Below are 25,377 nucleotides of genomic sequence, written 5' to 3'. Positions count from 1 at the left end.
TCTAAATATTCATTTTTTATTATTTATTATTAAAAAAAACAGTCTTCCATGGACTGGGAGAAAACCTTATGACCTAAAGGACCTATAACTTCAACAGTTCAAAATGTGTTGTCCCAGTGTCTTTCAATGTAGAACTACAATGCCCAGAATTCCCCGCGAATGCGTAAGCGACGTCCATTCGGATTGCCTCGCCGCTACGTCTTCTGGGGCCTGTAGCACAGCACGCCGTGCTGTCCCGGCATTTTTTCCGGCTTTGGGGACTGGATCGTCAGAGGAGAGGTGATGTCTCTCGAGGAAAGGCTGCAAACTATGGGATATGGGGGGACGGGTGGGAACGAGACAACCGAGCCTTTTACGTCACTTGTTGGGGACCAGAAATAGCCTTGACTTATGAGCCCATCGTGACCAGCCTTCCCCGGAATCCTCCGAAAATTTGGAGGTTGTTGAGGGAAGAACTTAACCCGCAAGCCAGGGCCGGGTAGCAGCGGCAGGTTTTCTTCCGCCCATCACGTTTTCGGTCCCAAGATGCAGGGTATTGGGTTTCCCAGTGGTTGGAGAAGGGCAGAGCTGAGCCCACTCCTAGTGGGGACGTGGGAGATCACTTTCATTGGTTCTGGGCTTACTGTGCGCCCAGCGTGGAGAAATGCTTGTCATTTACCCAGGGTGTCACTGTTTACCCTGCACTCATAGTCCCAAGTCCCCTCCTTTGGTTAAATGACTTCCCCAAGGTCATTTATCTGGGGGCAGAACGGGGGACTTGGCACGTTGGTATTCTAGTCATTGAGCTGCTTCCGTTTTCTGTTGTGGGTAGACCGGAGAATCTTGAAGGTACTCTTGCTATGTACAGGATTTTTGTGTATGTGTGTGAACCAGGTTGGCTTGGGTCAGCATGCTGTACTGATAGCCACAAAGTACCAATACTGTCTTCTTTTCTTTTCTTTTCTTTTCTTTTCTTTTCTTTTCTTTTCTTTTTTCTTGTGAATGGACAGCTTAGCATAGCCATAGAGAGGAGTCTGAGGCAATCTTAGTATTGGTTTTGTTGATGTCAGGAGGTGTTCCAAGTGGAAAGAATGGAAATAACAGGGTGATAACCTCAGCTTCACAAGTACTAGAATAGTTTTTTAACCTTTTTGAAAATAGCTTTTCTCACCCGTAAAATGCAAATGATAATATCTGCCTGATAAGTTAGTTCAGAGAATTTAATAGGATAATATATTTTAGAAGTCCTTTGTGAAAGTTGCAGAAGTGTTAGATGCTATGATTTTAGTCCCAGCTTTTCTGTTGTTACTCAAGTAGAAATATAAACATTTATATTTCTAAAATAGATATCCTTTTTCATTATTATCTTTGTTTCTTATATTACTTCATCATGTCTTGATACATTTCTTGATTTCTTTATATTTCCGATTGGAGCTTTAATCATCTTGCTTATTGGTTTCAACTGATCTAAGATCAGTAGTGACTAAACCATTTGAGTTCTTTTTAGAGTACCAGAAGAAAGGAACGAGAAATTATCCTGAAAGTAAATATACCAGAAATTATTCTTCTGAAAAAAATTTTTAGAAAAAAAATTTATTTATTTATTTTAGAGAGAGAGAGAGTGTGCGCATGCAAGCGGAGGGAGAAGCGGAGGGGGAGGGAGAGGGAAAGAATCTCAGGCAGACAGGGTGCTAAGGGCAGAGCCTGGTGCTGGGCTGGATCCCACTACCCTAAGATCATGACCTGAACAGAAACCGAAAGTCGGTCACTTAACCAACTGAGTCACCCAGGTGCCCCTGAAAATATTTATTTATTTATTCATTTATTTTGTAAAAGGTTTTATTTATTTGAAATAGAGAGAGAGCATGAGTTGGGGGTTGGGGACAGAAGGAGAGGGAGAAGCAGGCTCTCCACTGAGCAGGGAGCCAGAAGCAGGGCTTCATCCCAGGGGTCCTGGGATCATGACCTGAGCCAAAGGCAGATGCTTAACCAACTGAGCCCCCTGAAAAAATTAAAAAAAAAAAAATGTATGGCTCTGAATTAATGGCTGTTCCTTGTAAAAATGTTAAAGGTGATCTATTTATTTATTGCAAATAGTTTGACTCATTTGTTTAAAGAGATGGTTCTGAGTTTAGGATTTTTTTCCCTTCTGCTTTTGTTGTCAAATTTGAAAACTATATATATGTCAGATTTAACAAACATTTTTTCAATGGAGTGCAGAAAGAAGTCCCTTTTCCTGGACACTTAGTTTTGAACCAAATCCTGCTGTTTGCTTCAGACTAAGAACAAAGTCTCTAGTTAATGCAGAAAAGCTTGTTACTTTAATTTGAAATTTGGAACCAATTTGTAATTAATAATATTAGGATAACCATGTTTAACCAATCCTTTTATAGAAGCTGCGTTTTGGAATGGGATTAGGAGTTATCATAATGGAAGCAAAATACATGAAGGAAAAATAGTTACCTTTTTTATCAGCGTATTGCACCTGACTACTAGTTGCAAATGGTTTTCATTGCCTAAGAAAATTTATGATATAAATGAAGAATTACCTTTCTTTTAGACTCATTGTTTGTAAATATGCTTCGCCTAAGAGCTATTTGTCCGTTCTCCTGGAGACTGTTTCAGTTTCGAACCTGCAGTTGTAAGCCACTAATTAGCCAGATGATTACGTGTACAGATGAAGAGCAAGTATTTGATCTTATTGAAAAAAACAAAACCATACTTTCAGAAAAACAAGTGGAATGTGCATTTAATATACTTTGGCAGTTTCAAAACCAGAAGACCAGCTTTTTAAAAAATGTTGAATGTATCAGAGACCATCCCCAATTTCTTACTCTTCATAATGTAGCTACAAGTCAAAAGGAATTCGTGAATGATGATACCCTGGTGAATGTGTTGTACATCACACAACAGTAAGTAATGTACTTTTAGATTTTATAGAAATGATTGTAGTTTATTTCTGTATTTTAATTTTCTAAAAATCTCTTTAAAATGAAAAACAATGCGTTTTTTTTCTGTAAATAGTTTTCCTAATCATCTAATATTTTTAAGATGTTTAGAGGATATTCTTTGATTGTATATGTATATCAAATATCCTGTTGTGCCACCTAAATATATGCAATTTTTATTTGTTAATCATAATTCAATAAAGCTGGGAAAACAAAAAACAAAAAGAAATTTTACATTGTTTGGAAGGGAATCCAGCCTTCAGAAGAACTGGATTTTCTAAATAAAGTATTTAGCAGATATATAAGAGAAAACACACAAAAGCTGCGGTAAGTCTGTTTCTTAGTCTCATTCATGGAAAAACAGCGGTTTTCTCACATGATTATCCAACCCATATATCCATATACATTTGCTTTCTTAGTGGGCATGTTAACTTGGAAAATGATAAATAAGATAAAATTAAACAAGTCTTTTTTGCAGGATTCCTCAGAGCCTTTAATATGTTAATATATATTATAAATATCTAAGTGAGGTCAGTTTCCAAACTTACTTAACTATAAAACATTGTGTTAAACACCTCATAAGACTCGTCTGTTAGGCAAATGGAGAAAAACTGCTTGGTGATGATTTGTCTAAAAGCTGTATTTCTATGTTTCCCTCCTAAGTCATATTTTAATAATGAAAGGATTTCAAGAATAAAATATAATGTTGTTTTCAGGTTTTAAAAACAGCATGTAGTTCAATTTTGCTTCATGACTCAACCTGAAAGTCTTTGATTTTTAGGAGACAAACTAATATAGCCTTAACATTATAAAAATGTTGAAATTGGTTAAAAAGAGATTTTTATACCACAAAATACAGTATATATGGTTTAGTTATATAGAAGGTATTCATTGTTAATGAAGATATACTGGAAGAGGGACTCTTATATGCTCTAGTGGTACAATACATATCAAAAAGTATAAAAATACCCTGGATCCAGTAATTTTGCTTCTAGGATTTATCCTAAGAAAGTAATCTGAGATACATATAAAGATTATTGTACATTGATACTCATCTCAACATTATTTATAATATTGAAAAACTAAAATTCTAAAAGTAGATGTGTCTTTTTATAGTCACATAAGGGAATACTATGCAGTGTTTAAAAATTGTTGTGAACAGTATGTCATGGGCAGATGTCCATAATATAATGTTAACTTACTGAAAAAGGCAGGATATAAAAGTAGAAGAGAAATATGTGTATTTCATATGTGTGTAGAAAAGATAACTGGAATGAAATGCTCCAAATTAATGATCGTGGCTATTTATGAGTATAGACCTATGAATGATTTTTAGTACCCTATTCAAGTTTTTCTTTATTTTACAAACTCTCTCCTATAAAAATATTTTTATAATCAGAGCCAATTAATATATACCATATGTACTTTTAATATAATATGTATCACTGAACATTTTCATTGATCAGTGGAAGACATTGAACAGATAAAAGAATGAGAGAGGCATGGGATAAAATGTGGATGTTTATTACAGTGTATCAAGGAAACAATATTAAAATGGGAATGGACCAGAAATAAGGACCAAGAGTAATATAACTTGAGGTTCACTTTTGCATTATAATTCTTACTTGCACAATTGTTTTTAATAATTTAAAAGTGTTTATATGTGGAAAATGATTTTCTCTTGATTCTATTGAGGTGTGCTACTGTGACCCATGACCTGGTTGCAGCACTAGTTACAGAAGCATGGAGAAGACTGGAAAGGCAAGTACTCTGGGTTCATCATCTTAGATCACAGTTATCCTATTCAAGGTTAGCTCAGTAAAATCATGTTTTAAGCTGCTGCCTACCTATCAAGCTTCACTGAAAAAAAAATGTAAACTTACTTAGGTTGAGGATTTGATCGTGTAAAGGAAGATAATAAGGAATGTGTATTTTCCTTAAGAGAGAAAGAAAACTCGAATATTTACTCTTTAAGAGTGGAAACAGTGTCCTTTTCCAGATATATAATTAATCAAAATATAAGTAAGGTGCAGTAACAGCTATTTGGCTTTTTGAATCTTCTTTTCTGGAAGATTCTGCTTCAGAAAGAAAAGATTCAAGGTGCTTGGCTGACTTAATTTGTAGAGCATGAGATTCTTGATCTTGGCATTGTGAGTTTGAGCCTATATTGGGGGTAGAGTTCACTTAAAAAATTAAAAAAAAAAAAAAGAAAGAAAAGATTCTCTGAATGATAGGCGAGAAAAGAAGACACCAGTTTACTAGAAGGGGAAACTATTTAACATTGTTTAACAGCATTTGTAGGTACTTATTTATCACTTCCTCTTTACGGAGAGGCAGTGAACATAACTCATAGGTGACTTAGAAGTTTTCAAGTTTACTGCTGTGAATACGATCAGATCTCTTTCCTGTACATTACTATATTTGTAGCATGTTGCCATAATCAGTAATCATCTAGAAAAATGTAAAATGTGTTCAGGGTATTCTTATGAGTACAGAGAAATCTATTCTATACAAAAGTGTATTATTTGTACTATATAAGAATATGTGAGAAACTCCATTTATTTAAAAAAAGGGAGATAATAACAGACCTTACTTTGGAAAATGTTTAGCTGTTTCTGAATTTTGAACTTTTTCCCATAGCGATTCAGCATAGCCTATATCCATTACTAGTGGAGTATAACAAATGTTAGTGAAGAAAGGGAAAATCAAAGTGGCAAAGAGAAAGGAGGATTTAAAAACCACAGAACAGAGAGGTGGTTCAAGATGGTGGCACAGGAAGACCTTCTCACTCTACCAAGGGCACACCAAATCTAGATACCTATGGAATGACTGTCTCTGAAAAAGACCTGAGGACTAGCTGAACAACTCCTCCACAACAAATGATCCAAAGCCACCTCGAGATAGGTGGGAGAGGCAGAGACATGGTCTCACCAAGAACCTCACTCCCGACTCAGTGACTCACAAGAGGGAGAGATCTAACAAATATGGAGTGTATCCCTGAGGAGTGAGGGGTTTGAGCCCCACATCAGGAACCCCAACTCCTGGGACCTGTACCAAAGAGATGAGCTCTCAAATGTGTGGCTTTGAAAAGCAATGGAGCTTACATCAAGGAGACCCAAGGGTTGTAGGAAACTGGGACTCTGCTCTTAAAGTGCTCACACAGACTTACTTGTCCTGGGACCCAGCACAAAAGTAGCAGTTTGGAAGTGCCTAGGCCATATGTGATGGATTCACTGGGTGAGTTTAAAGTGCCTGCCAGAAGGACAGGGGTCTATTGGAACCCTCTCTGTGGCTAGAGGCACTGGTGGGCACCATTTCTGCACTCTTCTACCTTGCTAGCACCAGCACTGGCAGGTGCCATTTTTGCACTCTCCCTCTACCTTGTAAAAGCTGTTTGCCCTGCCTTCTATGGCTCTGCCCCACCAAACCTGTTGGGCCAGCTTGCCCTGGCCCAGTGCCCCTCCCCGCCCCACACTGTTAAAACTGGTAGGCAGCTTTGCCTTGGCCTGGTGCTCCTCCTTGGCCCTGCCAAAGCTGGCAAATATGGCAGTCCATAGAGGGAACACCCTTTGAACACCTGCCTCTGGTGTCCAGGGAAGTTTGTGTTTCTGGGACTCATGGGACTGAACCAATCAGAGAGTTCTTGGCAGGCTAGTACCCACAAAGCACTACACAGATAGCTGACTGAAATATCCCAGTCTTCCTGTGACTGCTCTTTCAAGACTGAAGAGATAGCTATTTTGCCTAATATATAGGAACAGACACCAAAAGTCAAGGAAAAATGAGAAAACAAAGGAATATGTTCTAAATGAAAGAAGAAGATAAAACCCCTGAGAAAATGAAACAGAGATAAGTAACTTACCTGATAAAGAGTTCAAAGTAATGGTCATAAAGATGCTCACTGATCTCAGGAGAAGAATGGATGAACACAAAACTTCAAGAAAGAGATGGAAAACATAAGAAAGTACAAACAGAAGTCAAGGGAACTGAAGAATATAGTAACTAAACAGAAAGACACACTACAGGGGTTCAACAGCAGACTAGATGAACCAGAAGAGAGGATTAGTGACTGGGACCAGGGGAGTGGAACTTACTCAAAAAGAGCAGCAAGAAAAAAAAGTAGAGTTAGCTTATGGGGGCTATGGGACAACATCAGTGACATAGTGTTCTCATAATAGGTGTCCCAGAAGGAGAAGAGACAGAAAGGGCTAGAAAACTTATTTGAAGAAATAATAGCTGAAATTTTCACTAACTGGGGGAAGGAAACAGACATTTAGATCTAGGAATCACAGAGAGGTCCAAATGAGATGAACCCAAAGAGAGTCACACCAAGACACATTATAATTAAAACGTCAAAAGTTAAAGAGAGAATCTTAAAAGCAGCAAGAGAAAAACAGCTTGTTATGTACAAGGGACCCTGCCCCCCCCCCCAAGACTCTTATCAGCAGAAACTTTGCAGGCCAGGAGGGAGTCACGTGATATATTCAAAGTACTGAAAGTGAAAAAAACCTTCCAACCAAGAATACTCTACCTGAGAAGATTATCATTCAGAATTGAAGGAGAGAAAGTTTTCCAGACAAGCAGAAACTGTACAAGTTCACCACGACTTATAAGACATGTTAAAGGTACTTTAAGCTGAAAAGACAGGCCAATTGGTAACAAGAAAACATATGAAAGTAAAAATCTCTCTGGTAAAGGTAAATATATATATTGAGGGTAGTAGACTAATCACTTATAAATTTAGCATGAAGGTTAGAAGACAAAAGTGGTAAAAATAAGTATAACTACAACAGTTAGTTAAGGGATATACAAAATAAAAAGATGTAAAATATAACATCAAAAACATAAAATGTGGGAAGGGGAGTAAAAATGTAGAGTTTTAGAGTGCATTCAGACTCAACTTGTTATTAACTTAAAGTAGACTGGTATCGATATATGTAAGCCTCATGGAAACCACAAAGCAAACATGTATGGTAGATATACAAAAGATCATAACAATGGAATGGAAACATAACACCAAAGAAAGGCATTAAGCTGTAAGGGAAGAGAGCAAGAGGAAAAAGGAGCAGAGAACTACGAAACAGCCAGGAAACAGTTAACAAAATGACAATGAGTAGATACCCATGTATAATTATGTTAAACATAAATGGACCGACGCCCACTTCTGGCTCTGTGGCCTCAGCATGATTGCTTTAAGTGTCCCGAGGCTGCACAGCAATGTGGTGGCTTGGGTGGGCAGCCAGTGACAACTCCAGTGGGTGCCAGTCTGGGGAGAACTGGGGGACCAGAAGATGGGCTGAATCTTCACCGGACTGTTTTTCTCCACCCAGGCAGGGCCTGGCTGCCAACCTCTCTGGCTGTGGGTCCCATACAGAGTTCCCAAACTGGTCTTATATAGGTGACTGCCCTGCACTTCCAGTGAAAGGCTAGCTTTGAAGAAAAGCCCAAAAGGAGAAGTTTGCAAGACGAGTTGTACTGCTGTCAGAATAAATGGATACTAAATTACAGTCATGGCAACCTAGGCAGCAGGAGAAGTTGCAGAAGGAAGAAAGGAAGAGAAGAAATGCCCTTAAACCTGAAGGAGCTCTACTGCAGAACCCACTACCAAGTCAATAAAAAGCAATTCCTGTCTCCCTTCCCCAGCCTCTCTCTGGCTTTCTTTTCTATCACCTATATGCCTCATCCTAGCCAGAAAAGAGCCTTCATGTTCTCCATCTGTCTTCAGAGCACAAGATCACTGCCTAGAGGGGTTGGCTCAGTGCCTTCATCCCTGGCTGCATTCCAGTTCAGCAGAATCTTGCTCTGGGATACTTACCCCTTTTGCAGGCCATAAGACTGGCCCAACTATGAACAGTAGCTGCTCTGTGAACATGAAGAAGGGGCAGCAGTTTTCCTGGTTTTAGCTAAGGACTTAAGTCTTTAATAGCCCATACACAGCTCAGTCTGCGTGTGGTTATTCATTTAATAAATGTTTTGATGAAAAGGGCAACCCCTCCCCTATAAATGGACTAAATTCTTCAATCAAAAGATATAGAGTGGCTGAATGGAGCAAGACCCATCTATATGCTGCCCATAAGAGGCTCCCCTCAGATGTATCGACACATACAGGTTTAAAGTGAAGAGATGGAAAAAGTTTCATGCAAATGAAAACCAAAAGTAAGCTGGGGTAGCTATACTTATATCAGACAAAATGGACTTAAAACAGACTGTAATAAAAGAAAAAGATGGGCATCACATAATGCTAAAGGGCTCAATCTAGCAAGAAGATACATTTGTAAATATTTGTGTACCCAATAGGAGGACCTAAAAGATAATAAAGAAATAAATTAGACAAAGATGAATATGATTTCATTTGTATATGGAAATCTAAAAACAAATGAGTAAACAAAACAAAACTTATAAATGCAGAGAATAGATTGGTGGTTGCCAGAGGGGAGTGGAGTTGGAGGATGGGCAAAATAGGAGAAGGTGGTGGGCAGGAGGTACAAACTTCCAGTCACAAATAAGTCATAGGGTTGCAATGTACAGCATGGTGACCATAGTCAATGATATTATGTTACATATTATGTAACTATATGATGAGAGGAAACTAGACTTATTGGGGTAATCATTTCACAGTGTATATAAATATCAATTCATCATGTTGTATACCTGAAACTAATGTAATGTTAAATGTCAATTATAACTTGATAAAAAATGAAATAAAAACCATGGAACACAAATGACACAAATACATGGAGGTTAAATAACATGTTACTAAATAATGAATTAATGAACCAAGAAGTCAAACAAGAAATCAAAAATTACATTGAAACATGAAAATAAAAAAACCAAGTTTCCAAAATCTTTGGGATGGAGCAAAAATTTTAAGAGGGAAGTTTATAGTAATATAGGCTGACATCAAGAAGCAAGAAAAATCTCAAACAATGTAACCTTACACCTAAAGGAGTTAGAAAAAGAAGAACAAACAAAACCCAAACTGAGCAAAAGGAAGGAAATAATGAAGATTAGAGGAGAAGTAAATGATATAGAAACTAAAAATACACAATAGAAAGATCAATGAGGGGCGCCTGGGTGGCACAGCAGTTAAGCGTCTGCCTTCAGCTCAGGGCGTGATCCCGGCGTTCTGGGATCGAGCCCCACATCAGGCTCCTCCACCATGAGCCTGCTTCTTCCTCTCCCACTCCCTCTGCTTGTGTTCCCTCTCTCGCTGGCTGTCTCTCTGTCAAATAAATAAATAAAATCTTTAAAAAAAAAAAAAGAAAGATCAATGAAACCAGGAGCTGGTTCTTTGAAAAGATCAACAAAATTGATAAACCTCTAGCCAGAGTTATCAGAGAGCGAGAGAGGGAGCCCAAATAAACAAAATCAGAAATAACAACCAACACCACAGGGGGTGTCTGGATGGCTCTGTCAGTTAAGCATCCAGCTCTTGATTTTTGGCTCAGGTCATGATATCATAGTTCTGGGATCGAGCCTTGTGTCAGACTTCATGCTTAGCAGGGAGTCTGCTTAGGATTTTCTCTCTCCCTTTCTTTCCTTCTGCCCTTCCCACTGCTCATGCTGTCTTTATGTAAAATAAATAAAGTCTTTAAAAAAAAAACCAACTCCATAGAAATACAAGCAACTGTAATAGAATATTATGAAAACCTATATGCCAACAAATTGGACAACTTAGAAGAAATGGATAAATTCTTAGAAACATATAACCTACCAAAACTAAAGCAGGAGGAAATAGAAAATTTGAACACACTGATGACCAGCCATGAAACTGAATCAGTAATCAAAAACCCAAAAATCAGAAGTCTAGGACCAAATGGCTTCACAGGCAAATTCTACTTAACATTTAAAGAAGAGTTAATATCTATTCTTCTCAAACTTCCAAAAAATAGAAGAGGAAGGAAAACTTCCAAATTCATTCTATGAGGCCAGTATCAACGCTGATACCAAAATCAGATAAAGACACCACAAAAAAAGGGAACTACAGGCCAATATCTTCTCATGCATATAAATGCAGAAATCCTCAATGAAATATTCGCAAATCAAATTCAGCAATACATTAAAAAAAATCATACATCACGGTCAAGTGGGATTTATTCCAGGGATGCAAGGGTGGTTTAATATTCACAAAATAGTCAACATGATACATCATCAATAGAAGAAAGGATAAAAACCATATGACCATTTCATTAGATGGAGAAAAAGCATTTGACAAAGTACAACATCCATTCATGATAAAAAACCTTCAAACTAGGTCTAGAGGGAACAAAGCCCAACATAATAAAGACCTTATATGAAAAACCCACAGCCAACATCATACTCAGTGGTAAAAAACTGAGACCTTTTCCCCTAAGGTCAGGAAAAGACAATACCACTTTTACTCAACATAGTACTGGAAATCCTAGCCACAGCAATTAGACAACATAAAGAAATAAAAGGCATCCGAGTTTAAAGGAAGAAGTAAAACTCTCAAAATTTGCAGATGACATGATATTATATATAGAAAACCTTAAAGACTCCACCAAAAAACTACTGGAACTGGTAAATGAATTCAGTAAAGTTGCAGGATGCAAAATGAATGTGCAGAAACTTGTTGCATTCTTATACACTAATAATGAAGCAGCCGCAAGTGAAATTAAGAAAACATTCCCATTTACAATTGCACCAAAATCAATAAAATATCTAGGAATAAACTTAACCAAGGAAGCGAAAGACTTGTACTCTGAAAACTATAAAACACTGACAAAATTCAAGATGATGTGAAGAAATGGAAAGACACTGATGCTCATGGATTGGAAGAACAAATACTGGTAAAATGTCTGTGCTACCCAAAGCAATCTACAGATTTAACGCAATCCCTATCAAATACCAACAGCATTTTTCTCAGAACTAGAACAAACAATCCTAAAATTTGTATGGAACTACAAAACACGTCTAATAGCCAAAGCAATCTTGAAAAAGAAAAACAAAACTGGAGGTATCACAATTCCAGATTTCAAGTTATATTACAAAGCAGTAGTAATTAAAACAGTATGGTACTGGCATAAAACTAGTAGATCACTGGAATAGAACAGAAAACCCAGAAACAAACCCACAATTATATGGTCAATTAATCTTTGAGAAAGGAGGAATGAAAATCAAATGGGCAAAAGACAGTCTTTTCAACAAATGGTGTTTTGAAAGCTGGACATCCATATGTAAAAGAATGAAATTGTTCCACTTTCTTTTTTTTCACCAAACACCAAAATAAACTCAAAATTGATTAAAGACTTAAATGTGAAACCTGAAACCATACAAGTCCTTGAAGGGAGCACAGGCAGTAATTTCCCTGACATTGGTTATAGCAACATTTTTCTAGATGCATCTCCTGAGTCAAGGGAAATAAAAGCAAAAATAAACTATTGGTACTACATCAAAATAAAAAGCTTCTGCACAGCAAAGGAAATAATCAACAAAATTAAAAGGTAGCTTACTGAATGGGAGAAAATATTTGCAAATGACATCTGATAAAGGGTTAGTATCCAAAATATATAAAGAACTGATACAATTGAACACCCCAAAAACAAATAATTTAATTAAAAATGGGCAGAAGAAATCAACAGACATTTCTCCAAAGAAGACATCCAGATGGCCAACAGACATGTGAAAAGATGGGCAACATCACTCATCATCAGGGAAATGCAAATCAAAACTACAATGAGATAATTCCTTACACCTGTCAGAATGGCTAAAATCAACACAAAAAACAGATGTTGGCGAAGATTTGGAGAAAAAGGAACCCTCTTGAACTGTTGGTGGGAATGTAAACTGGTGCAGTTACTGTGGAAAACAATATGGAGGTTCCTCAAAAAGTTAAAAATAGAGCTACCCCATGATCCAGTAATGGCACTACTGGGTATTTACCTCCAAAACACAAAAACACTAATTCAAAGGGATACATACACTCCAATGTTTATAGCCCCATTATTTACAATAGCCAAACTATGGAAGCAGCCCAAGTCTCCATCAATAGGTGAGTGGCTAAAGAAGATATAGTGCATTTATGCAATGGAATATTATTCAGTTATAAAAAAGAATGAAATATTACCATTTGCAACAACATGGATAGAACTAGAGAGTATAATGCTAAGTGAAATAAGTCAGAGAAACAAATACCATATAATCTCACTCATATGTGGAATTTAAGAAACAAAACAGATGAGCAAAGGGAAAAGAAAGGAGAGACAAACCAAGAAACAGACTGTTAAATATGGTGAACAAACTGATGGTTACCAGAGGGAAAGTGGGGGAGGGGGTTGCTAGAATAGGTAACGGGGATTAAAAAGTAAAAAACAAAATCAGCAAAACACAAACACCTCTCCAAAACCAAGTAGAAACCTAGGGCAGAAAGGAAAGGATTGACTAAGATGCAGAAGAAACAACAGGCTATTTATCTGTAGACAGAGGGGAGCAGGCTCATCACTGGTTATTTTACCCCATCTTACGCCCTTTCAGCATATTGTTGCTTAAAGTATAAACCATGGTAAATTTTTAAAATTGTGGTTATATATGGGCGAGCTCTGTTGGCCTTTGTTAATATGTGCTGGATTAAATTAAATGTGATCAAACAATTCTCTGGGCTGAGAAATTCTACATTGATTTACTGAATTGTGATTTTAGTAAATCTCATGACCTACCCCATCTGTCTTCTCATCTCCATTTTTGCATTCTCTTTATCTGCAACTATCTTTCATTGAGAGTAAGGAGAAATACCTTATTTCTTTTGTGAGCAGTCCAAACTACTGGGTTTTTGGGTTAAATTTGGTCATTGTTGACAATAGCTCAAGTTTTTAAAATTTTTCTTTAAAGCAGCATTGTTACATGTATTATGCAGCTTGAACAAATCAGTTGTAAAATAGATGCTTTTTTTGTTTTTCTGTTAAACAGTTAAATTACAAATGTACAGTTGTACTTCCCAGTCAATCAGACATTTCCTTTTAATTTTTCATTTCAAAATAGCTTAGAAGATTTTATTCTATATGATGTTTTTTATTTTTTCATAATATTTAAAAATTTTTTAAACTCTCATTTGTACTTCCTATGTAGAATTTTTAATAGTGTCATAAAATAACATTAACTTCTGGTTTTTTGGTCTCTGTGGCCTATGATGTTAATTTTTTGTTACTACATTAGCTATTAATCAATGATTTTGTTAAAATGTTTATAAATGTTATATAAACATAATTTGTAATGATTCAAATACAATACATTATGGGTTAACACTGTATGATGGATCATAGCAAGGGTAATCAGCATGTATTTGAAATAGCATATATTTGTTTTAAAGATTCCTCCATGATTTACATGATTCAGTTGTTTGTTCTTTTTTATCGCTGTGTGGTATTTTAGGAATATGTACAATTTATCTGATATACTTTTGATAGATATTTAGATTGTTTGCAGTTTTTTGCTATTAACATATTGTGCCTCTGTGGACTTTCTTATGCTTGTCTTAGTGAATGCAGAGTCTTTTTTTTTTTTTTTTTTTTTTCAGGACTCTTTTAAAATCTGTAACAATTCTCCTTCCCTCTCTTTTGTCTTGCCATTTACTTGTTGAAGATACGGGATCCTTTTTCTTACAGAAAAATTCTGGAGTTTTTCACAGCCTTGTTATAGTAGTAGTTGTTTTGTTAATGTACAACCTTATGTTGAAATTGATCTGTCATCTCAAAAAATTAATAGATAAATGATTCAAATAATTTCAAGTGATTTTTTTCCTTTAAAAAATCTTCTAGTAGTATCTGACTTTTTAATTGTTAGCATGGGTTACTTTTATAATAATAAAAAAATCTTTTAAAAAACATTCCTTTTGTATTAGTAATGTATTAGTAGTATATTAATACTTCTGATTGCTTTTTATTTTATAATTGTGTATTGTGTTTTAAGTGAAAGTAAGTAGTAATTCTCTCCTTTGTATATTTCCTTTAATAGGTTTGATATTAATGTGCTGTCAAAATTTTCCTCTTGCCTAGTATATCAACATTTATATTTCAGTCCATTAATGGGAAAAATAGCTGATATTGTACATAGGAATCTGGAAACCATAGAGGACTTAAGGTAAATGTATTTAAGGTAAATATATGGTAGAGAGATTCTGGGCTTTGGATGCACACACACTTAGATTTGCCACATACTACCTATGTGACTTTAATCTCTTGAAACTTTAGTATCCTTATCTATAAAATAGTACTACTTTGGAATCTCCTTTGCAATGTTGCTGTGGGAATTAGAGATAAAGTATATAAAGTAGAACATGGTATTGTTGAGATCTGTGAAATATTTGAGATTTTACTTTACTTGCAAGCTAACAAGTTTGCCTGCCCCCAGTGACCTCATTCAACTTTAATTACCTTCCTAAAGACCCTGTCTCCAAATATAGTCACATCGAGGGCTAGGACTTTAATATGTGGAGTTTGCAGGGGGACACAGTTCAGTCTGTAGCATACATCAGTGTTCATAGCAGCATTAGTCATAATAGTCAAAAGGTGGAAATAACCTAAGTGTTCATTGATAGATGAATGGACAATCAAAATGTGGTATAGAGCTGCAATGGAATATTATTCAGCCTTAAAAAGGAAGGAAATTCTGACACATGCTGTAACATGGGTGACACTGTGCTAAGTGAAATAAGCCAAACACAAAAGGACAAATATTGTATGATTCCACTTAAATGAGCTCTCAAAGTAGTCAAATTCATAAAAGCAGAAAGTAGAATGGTTATTGCTAGGGGCTGGCAGGGGTAAAGAATTGAGAGTTACTGTTTAAATGGGTAAGGAGTTTTAGTTTAAGAAGATAAGAAAGTTCTACAGGTGGATAGTGGTAATGGTTGCACAACACTGTGAATATACTTTATACCACTGAACTGTATACTTAAAAATGTTTGGTAAATTTTATGTTATATATATTTTCACACATTAGCAAAGTAGCTTGTAAAAGCAGAGAAAATAAAAGTCAGTGTGAATTTTTTTTAACTTTAAAAAGTTCTTATAGACCCCTTTGAGAATCTAATAAAATCTTTGGACATTTCCCTGCTCAAAACTGCAATTACAAATATACATACAATTAAAAAAATCATTTCAAAGGGTTTATGGTTAAATGAAATAGCAATGTTAAGTTACTAATTAATGGTGCTTAATAGTAACATGAAACATTTTAGAGAAGTCAAAGTATTGTACAACTGGGTTTTTAAAATATATTTATTTTATTGGAAAGGTTGAAGAAATTTGGAAACAAAAATAAATGCAAACTGTCCCCCTATCCTAGTGGTTGAGATAGTTTTAGACTCACATTTTTATGTCTTTTCTGTAGATGTTTTATAATTATCATCCCTAAACATTTGTTATATACCTTTTCCGTTTTGCATTCCTTATTCATTATGGGTGCATTCTTGTATTTGTGGTTTTCTGATTTTTGTATTATGTAAGACCTGTGTTTTGAAAGCAGGGACCTCACCTTTGTTTGTAATTTTGATGTCTCCCTCAATGCCTGGAAGAGTGATTTATGTTCCTTAAAAGTACTTTTTAGTGAAGAAATATTAAATGCTACCTTATGTTCAGTACTTACTGTCATATGTTACTATCTACCTAGCATGAGACATTAAAAAATACGAAAGCATTTATTAGTGAGAAATATCCTGCCAAGATTTTTTTTTTTAAGATTTTTTATTTATTTATTTGACAGAGATAGAGACAGCCAGCGAGAGAGGGAACACAAGCAGGGGGAGTAGGAGAGGAAGAAGCAGGCTCATAGCGGAGGAGCCTGATGTGGGGCTCGATCCCACAACGCCGGGATCACGCCCTGAGCCGAAGGCAGACGCTTAACTGCTGTGCCACCCAGGTGCCCCTTGCCAAGATTTTTATTAGCAAGTTATAGATATACAGAGAAAGGAGTAACAAAGTGAAGTCTAATGCCAAAAATATAAATTGAGACTTTTAATGTTGTATTCATGGGCTGTTGGTCCAAAATGATTTCTGAGTGAATTTCACTAAAATGTTTTCCTTCAAGGCACTTATTTATATAATGAGATATTATACACACTCAACAAAAGATATTACAATTTTTTTTTATCTAAAGGAATTTGATTACTAGGAGGTCTGCTTCAAGTCCCATAGAATATTTAAAGGAAAAATTTTGTGGTATAAAACCCATAATATTTTAACTAGTTCTTTTCCATTTTAGTCTTAGAATTGTTCTTTATTCTTAAATAAGGTGAAAATCTTTGCATCTTTTTCCTTTTTAGGTCCTTGTCTGTATTGATGGTCAGCATATCTTCTTTAATATCACAACGTTTTCAAGAACAATTAGTGCACAAAACAGAACATCTTTTTGATACCACAGATTCTTCCCAAGTCAATGTTGCAAGAAGAATAGTACAATTTCTTCGAAATACTAAATATAGTTACTACCCACTATTAGAAAGGTGCAATAAAGTGTTTTTACACAATATGAACCACCTTGATTTGGACTCCATAAGTAAAATACTTAGTCTATATCACTCTCTACAGTTTCATAGTTTTGAATTTATTAAAATGGCTAACAAGAGGCTAACTGAAATGATTCCTCTGTTTGATCACCCTGATGGCTTTGTAAAACTGTTTGTAGCATTGGGACCCATGGCAGGACCTGAAGAAAAGAAACAGTAAGTTCACCTAAAAATGCTTTACTTTTCTTGTAACTGCATGGAGCCTTGCAAGCTTAGACCTCCTTGCCGTAGAAGGCACACATATCACCCCATGCAGCCCTGGAAGGGAGAATAATCTCTTATGTATGGTCCTTGATTCCTTCTCTGATTGTTTTAATTTACATCTCAAACTCTTAGTCTACTGTTAAATTCTGAGAAAAGGCCGATAACTCCATGGTGTTGGCCAACACAAGAGAGGATGAGGGAGATGGATATTCTCTGTAAAGAATACCACTTAAATGTTTTTATTGTCCCTTCTTGGGCCATCTGATTGACTTTACACACAGAGAAAAGACTCTCCTACCTCCAGTATAGGGTGTAGAATATTCAGATTTATAATAGTCCTAACAATGGACCATTCTATTCTTTGTTGTCTCTATATTCATCATCAAAGGCATTTCTTAAGCACCTTGGTAAATGTTCTCTTGTCAAGTTGGAGTGAATTTCATCTTTTTCCTATCTTTTAAAAATTCCCAGTTTTGCTAGATATTGATGCAAATAGAACTGTTTGGGATATAAAGATGGGCAAACATTAATACATAATTACTAGGTATGAGCAAAGAGATAAGTATGATCAGTAGATTCCGTTAAGCAGGGGTTCCAAGAGTTGCATAATAGAGGTATCTACGTCATTACTCTCTTACCAAAAGATTCATGGAGAGTTTTATTTTTAAGGGTCCTTTGAATTATATGAAGACTTTTAAGGATACATTTTAAGAGACTGTATCAAGATGGAAACAAGATAATTAGTTAAAAAGCTTTTATTGGAATTTTTTTTGGTCACCAAGTACTTTTGGAATCTCATATGCTAAAGGAGTACAAAAGTTGAATCTAATTGGGTCCCTGCCTTCAAGGAATTTATATTCCAACTGGGAGGATAGAAATGTATATGTAATAAAAATGTGTAAATACCATGATATTGCAATACTGTTATGAATAGGTACTCCAATTAGTGATAGAGATATAGACAAGAAAATGAGAGAAAAATGTGGACATAAACGGTTGGGAAAAGCTTTGAGGAGAAGCTGGGTTTAAAATGTTTGATAAGGTTGATGAAAAGGACGGTGTAGAGCTATCCAGTATGAATAGAGAATTTATCCTGTTATCTTCAGATTTCATGTTTTGGGCTTGCTTGCTAAATTATTCTATAGGGGCACGTGGGTGGCAGTCGGTTAAGCGTCTTCCTTCTACTCACATCATGATCCTGGGGTCTTGGAATGGAGCCCCGCCTGCGTTGGGCCCCCTGCTCAGCAGGAGCCTGCTTCTCCCTCTCCCTCTGCTGTTCCCTGTGGTTGTGTGCTCCCTCTCTCTCTCTGTCAAATAAATAAATAAAATCTTCTAAAAAATAAATTATTCTAAAAGATACAGTTATATATAGATACTCCTGTTAGTGCATGCACCACCTCGGTTTCAAAATGCATCGTCTTTGTAAATTTTTGGTTTCAAAATGCATCGTCTTTGTAAATTTTCGGTTTATAGTGTCACAGCAAGTATTTAGTATATGAGATTTCTGTTAATATGCAGGTATATTGACTTCCTGATCAGATCTTTCTCAATTTAAGATAATTGGGATATTGTTAGAATGTCAGCTTTTAGTCTTTAGCTCTGTAGTACTGAATAATTTCACTGAATCGTATTTTATAATCATTATAACCTTATTTGAACAACAATTTAAAAACCTTTTGTCTGTATTTTTTTAAGAGACAGTTTAAGATTAGAGTGTACTGAAGCCTTAATTCCTTTGATAAAAACAATATATATTTTTTTATTCAGTCATTTATATTATCCCCTATTATGTGGGGAGAAAATTGATACTGCATATGGAAATCAGTGTGTGTTTGTATTTCTTTTCTATTCATTACCTAAGAACTTTATTTATTTTTTTAAAGATTTTTATTTATTAGAGAGAGAGAGAGAGATAGAATGAGCAGCGGGAGGGGCAAAGGGAGAGGGAGAAGCAGATTCCCTGCTGAGCGGGGAGCCCCACGTGGGGCTTGATCCCACGATCCTGGGATCATGACCTGAGCCGAAGGCAGCTGCTTAACCTACTGAGCCACCCTGGTGCCCTACCTAAAAACTTATTTTAAAAAAGAACTTTTTATGAGCTAGTCATCAGTTTTTCAACATAAAAATATTTTTCTTTATTTCTAGACTTAAATCAACTCTATTATTGATGTCAGAGAAGCTAACCAGCCAGCAGGCTCTGGCAGTGATGGGAGCAATGGAAGAGATGGAAAGCAGAAATTCACATCTGATTAAAAAGTAGTCTTTCCTGAAATTCATGGTGTTAACATTTAGTTGTCATCCATAAGTAACTATTTTTTTGAGAATGCAGTATGTTTTTTTCTATAATCTAGCCGTTGGTTTTGAAGAACTCAGGAATTAACATTTAATGCATTGTTTATTATCTAAATAGTTTGTTTTTTAAAATAGAGATTTTTAAATTGTTTATAGCATTTTTCATTTCATTTGCTGCTGCTGTTATTTTCAAGCAGAGGATCATCTAGCAAAGTGGAGTGTCTACGTGAACTTGAATTGTTTGACACCACAGTTACCTTCAAGTCATACTGCCATATATTGTCTTTTTTTTTTAAAGAAATTTAAGAAGAAAAAATACATAGTTCAGATTATATATACTTAATGTTTTATTATCTATTATATGATCCTTTTTAAAGTATTCCTTCTGCCCCATTTCTTCCAACATACTCCCTCTTAGCATTTCTCATTGCTTTTAATCCATTCCATTAGAGGGCCAGTGAATTAAGGAAGAAAATTAAATCAGTTGTGCTAATTGTTAGTAACTCTCAGTAAAGTTCTCTTTGTGGGGAAGATGTGGAATTTGATTGCCGTTTTGTGAGTTTTTTTTTTTATTTAGAAAGTGAAACTTTATGCTTTTCTCTCCTCTTGCTCTTAATAATTAAATATTATTTCATTCACACTTCATTGATAGCTCTTATATCATTCTATTTTAATTGTTTGCATTTCTATCACCATTTTGAGACTGCTCTTCAAGAGCAGAAAACCATGTTTCATTCATTGCTGTTTCTCCAGCACAGAGCATGTCTGGCAAGAAAGAGCTCCTCTGTAAATATTTAATAAATAAATGAATGAATTGATTGTAATATATGTTTTATCATTCTTTATAGGATCGCTTCAATTCTGTATAAACATTTGGACACCTATAAACCAATAGAGTTGTTGAAGATAACCCAAGCTTTGATTTTTCTTCATTTTCAAAGTAAAGAGCTTTTTGTGAAGCTCAGAGAATTACTGCTTAGGTAAGGTTAAAATCAAAGTGTTTATTTATTTTATAATCTGGACTCAATGTTTGTTTTGTTTGATTATGTAGAGAGTTGCTGAAACTTTTAGAGGCTTAATTAAGTGGATTATTATTTAAAATGTTAACACACTTCTCTCTCCCCGTGCGCATTCTGTCAGTGCTCATGTTTGGTGTATTCTGAAATGAAGCCTGTAGGGCAATGAGTTCCCTGGGCATGAATAACGGTAAAGGCCAAGGCATTTTCCTCTCCTGCAGGAATATAATAACAATGAAAGATTGGAGCTGCCCAACAGGGCAAAACTCCATTTGCGAGCACTCCTGTGTAGGGGCCGTCAGTCTGCTTACGTGCCTGTTTTAAGGCATGTTAGATTGTTTTAAAGCATATTAAATTTTTTAATTTGTAATTTTAAAAATAAGATATTTAAGAGTAATGTTACTGAAGAAGTATTTTACCTTTATAATTTAACATTTTCTGTTTTTCTATGGCTATCACATTCATATTTTAACAGGGAAGTTACTCAGTTTTACAAGGATGTTTATGGAAATGGGGTCAAAATGGAGTTTTCCATGAAAAAATTTTTTATTTTAACCATCAGAAGAATGACTTGAATGAAACTAAAATTAGATTAATCTTTTTCTCCTCCATTTTTCTATACTAGTTTGATTTCTTAAATTGATCCGTGGAAGACCAGGCATGGGACTCTATGCCGTAATAAAAAAATTGGCATAGAGTTGAAAATGATTTTTATTATAATAAAATGATATGCCATTAAGGTTAAGAAGGATTTGAATTGAAGAATAAGAGGTGGCACTTTATCAGGTGACAACTGAGCTTATTAGGTATGTTAGTTCACCCTTTTTTTTTTCTTTTTTCTTTTTTTTTTTAAATGATTTTTTATTGTATTATGTTAGTCACCATACAGTACATCCCCGGTTTCCGATATAAAGTTCGCTGATTCATTAGTTGCGTATAACACCCAGTGCACCATGCAATACGTGCCCTCCTTACTACCCATCACCGGTCTATCCCATTCCCCCACCCCCCTCCCCTCTGAGGCCCTCAGTTTGTTTCTCATAGTCCATAGTCTCTCATGTTTCATTCCCCCTTCTGATTACCCCCCCTTTCTTTATCCCTTTCTTCCCCTACCGATCATCCTATTTCTTATGTTCCATAGATGAGAGAAACCATATATTTGTCTTTCTCTGCTTGACTTATTTCACTTAACATTATCTCCTCCAGTGCCGTCCATGTTGCAGCAAATGTTGAGAACTCATTCTTTCTGATAGCTGAGTAATATTCCATTGTATATATGGACCACAACTTCTTAATCCAGTCATCTGTTGAAGGGCATCTCGGCTCCTTCCACGATTTAGCTACTGTGGACAATGCTGCTATGAACATTGGGGTGCATATGGCCCTTCTCTTCACTACGTCTGTATCTTTTCACCCTTTTCTTGAAGAAATAACTTTTTTCTTACCAAGATGATTATATGCAGGATTATTGTTTCTTTACCCTTTTCATATTTAGCATAGACTTTTACAGAGCCTCTGAATGAAGAATTTTATGTTCTAAATTAAGTATCATAAACTGGACCAGGGACATGGTTTATTTGGTCTGCATAATGTTTTCTAAAAAGTAAAATTACACAGTACTGTTTGTCTATAGGTATGTTAACAGAAAAATAGGAGCAGAAGTGGGGGCATCAAAGGGAACTCCACCTTACCTGTGATGTTTTATTTCCTTTGTAAATGACTTGAAGCAAATATGATAACGTTAAAATCTAGTAATTCTGAGTGGTGAGGGCCCTTATACGTCTCTGGAGTTTAAAATCTTATCAAAAAGTTAGTTGGGGGATGTTGTATGGGAATCATGGGTGCTCACTTTCCCCTATTTCAGTGCAGGCAGTATCAAGTAGACTTTAGAAGGAACACAGTCTAAACTGTTCACACAACCATTCTTATAAATAGCTCCTGAAACCATTCAGGGAACACAAGGAACTCATATACTAGAATAATGTGGCTTTTTTTTTTTTTAATCATACTGAAATGTAATCTGCATAAAATACACCTTTCTCCTCCTCATTACTCTGCTTCCCTGTCCCCCAGGTTAACCACTACTCCTAGTTCCAACCGCATGGCTTAGTTTTGCCTGTTTTGTGTGTCTGTTGTGTCTGGTTTCTTTTGCTCAATAATTATGTTTATGAGTTTTACCCATGTTTTTGCTGTATTGTGTTCTCTTTGTAAACAAGGATGTAACAAAAATATTTTTATCCATTCTACTGTTGATGGATATTTTATTTATTTCCAGTTTTGGGCTATGATGAATAGTGCTGTTATGAATATCCTCATACATATCTTTTAGTAAACATATGTATGTATTTCTGTAGCTGTTTACCAAGGAGTGTAATTGTGGATTCATAGGTTATACATATGTTCATCCCCAGTAGATCTGGCAAATGGCTTTCTAGAGCGGCTGTACCAGTTTATATTCCCACCAGCAGAATGTGAGCTGGGCCTTCCTGTTGCTCCACATCCTCGCCAACACTTGACATATTTTTATTTTCTAATTTTAGCCATGCTGGTGGGCATGTGGTGGTATTGTTAAATAAACACGCATGCGCATGTTAGTTTTGGAATTTGTGGAAGTGTTTCCAGGAAAAACATCAAATGGAGGTTGGGGTGATTGCATCTGTTGGGGGTTTATTTTTGAACAAGTACCATAAGGTTGGCACATATTGAGAGTTCTAACCCATAGGTCAGTTCTGCAAACAGATACAGTTTCTGGAGCTTTCTTTATATACAAGGGTGTATTTATTTTTTGTGTTTATAAGAATAAAATATTCATTTAGTACTAATCAGGTACCTACTTTGTGTCAGGCAGTGGGCCAATATCATTTAAAAATCATTTTGAAAATTTTGGAAAACAGAAAAAGGTATAAAAAAGAAAATAAAAAATCATTCCTAAACTCATTCATCCACTGACAATAATTTGGTTTATTTACTTGTGATATGTACTTAACTTAATGTGTATATAAAATTTTTTTCCCTCCTAGTTGAGAATACAGTTTTGTACTTTTTTTCCCCACTTAACCTTACCCACTTAGCGTTTTCTCACATCATTTAGAACTATTTGTATATGTTTTTAATGACTGGATATTACCCATCATATGACTGTACCATAATTTATTTAAGTGTTCTCTCATTGAACATTTAGTTTTCAAATTTTAGCCATGTAAAAATATGATATGTAACACAAATATTTGCTAGCATTTTATTTATTTTTCTTTTGTAATCATGTGTGTTTAAAAAAAATTTTTTAATTGAAGTATAGTTGCCATTTGCTCACATTTTAGATTCTTTTCTTTTCCTTTTTTTTTTTTTAAAGATTTTATTTATTTATTCATGAGAGACGGTGAGAGAGAGAGAGAGAAGGCAAAAGCAGAGGGAGAAGCAGGCTCCCTGTGGAGCAGGGAGCCCGATGTGGGACTCAATCCCAGGACCCTGGGACCATGACCTGAGCCAAAGGCAGACGCTTAACTGACTGAGCCACCCAGACACCCTTTAGATTATTTTATTACTCTAGTTTCCTAGACAGGGATTGACCATGTCAAATGATGTAATTTGTTTTTAAGTTTAGTAAGTAAAGGAGAATGCCCGTGTCAATGGACCTTTGCTAGTATCAACTATTATGATTATTTTAATATGCTAATTTAAAAATTTTAAAAAGTAACTCAACAACTTTGTTTTAATTTACCTTTGATTTTTTTCTTCTAGTACTTCTAAGCCAAAAGATTCTCTAAAAGCTCCCAGTTTTTAATTTGTAATTTAACAACTGCTATCTTGGTGGCTGGACTCTTATTTTGGGGGTGGGACTGTAACCATGGGAATTTGGGAAGAGAGGAGTGAGAAGGGAACCAGTGTTACTGAGTGATCACTGTATGGCAGGACCTGTACTAGGTCCTACCGGCTCCTAACAGGTCATATCAAACATTTAGCCCCAAATCTGTCTCTAGCAAAAGCACTAGAAACATTGTTTTGACCCTGATCTTTGGTAGCTAGGGACTATGGTTTCATTTTTTTTTTTTTTAAGATTTTATTTATTTATTGGACAGAGAGAGACACAGTGAGAGAGGGAACACCAGCAAGGGAAGTAGGAGAGGGAGAAGCAGGCTTCCCGCTGAGCAGGGAGCCTGATGCGGGGCTCAATCCCAGGACCCTGGGATCATGACCTGAGCCAAAGGCAGACGCTTAACGACTGAGCCACCCAGGTGCCCCGGGACTATGGTTTCATTTTTGCATAAAATATTTGAAGCGTGCCTTAGAAAATCTTAAGACTTCTCATAGCAGTCCTTTGTGGACCTGTCATCTTTGAATTTATCTAACCCTTCTTAAATTAACTTGTATTTTAAACCTACCATACCTGTTACTTATAATAATAATTATTATTATA

At 35.7% G+C, this 25,377-nt stretch overlaps 1 protein-coding gene and 1 pseudogene across 3 annotated transcripts in view; both read left to right on the top strand.

Annotated features, from left to right (window-relative positions):
* The first annotated feature begins 187 nt into the window (after positions 1 to 187).
* The window catches only part of FASTKD1 (FASTK mitochondrial RNA regulator 1), a 43,351-nt gene continuing 18,161 nt past the window's right edge, over positions 188 to 25,377 (top strand). The window contains exons 1-7 of one of the 3 annotated variants that reach the window (XM_087861241.1): positions 188 to 279; positions 2,373 to 2,891; positions 4,623 to 4,688; positions 14,898 to 15,023; positions 17,206 to 17,604; positions 19,798 to 19,908; positions 20,793 to 20,924. In XM_087861241.1, the coding sequence (XP_087717367.1) occupies positions 2,557 to 2,891; positions 4,623 to 4,688; positions 14,898 to 15,023; positions 17,206 to 17,604; positions 19,798 to 19,908; positions 20,793 to 20,924 (1,169 nt within the window). In that variant the 5' untranslated portion in view covers positions 188 to 279; positions 2,373 to 2,556. The other 2 variants (XM_045783782.2, XR_015724091.1) reach the window with 2 other exon arrangements.
* LOC123783108 (large ribosomal subunit protein mL52 pseudogene) lies at positions 8,145 to 14,457 on the top strand (annotated as a pseudogene).

The sequence above is a fragment of the Ursus americanus genome, chromosome 1, assembly GCF_024610735.1.
Source record: "Ursus americanus isolate L20-20 chromosome 1, mUrsAme1.1.p, whole genome shotgun sequence".
NCBI lineage: Eukaryota > Metazoa > Chordata > Mammalia > Carnivora > Ursidae > Ursus > Ursus americanus.
This window is presented reverse-complemented; position numbering and strand designations above follow the sequence as displayed.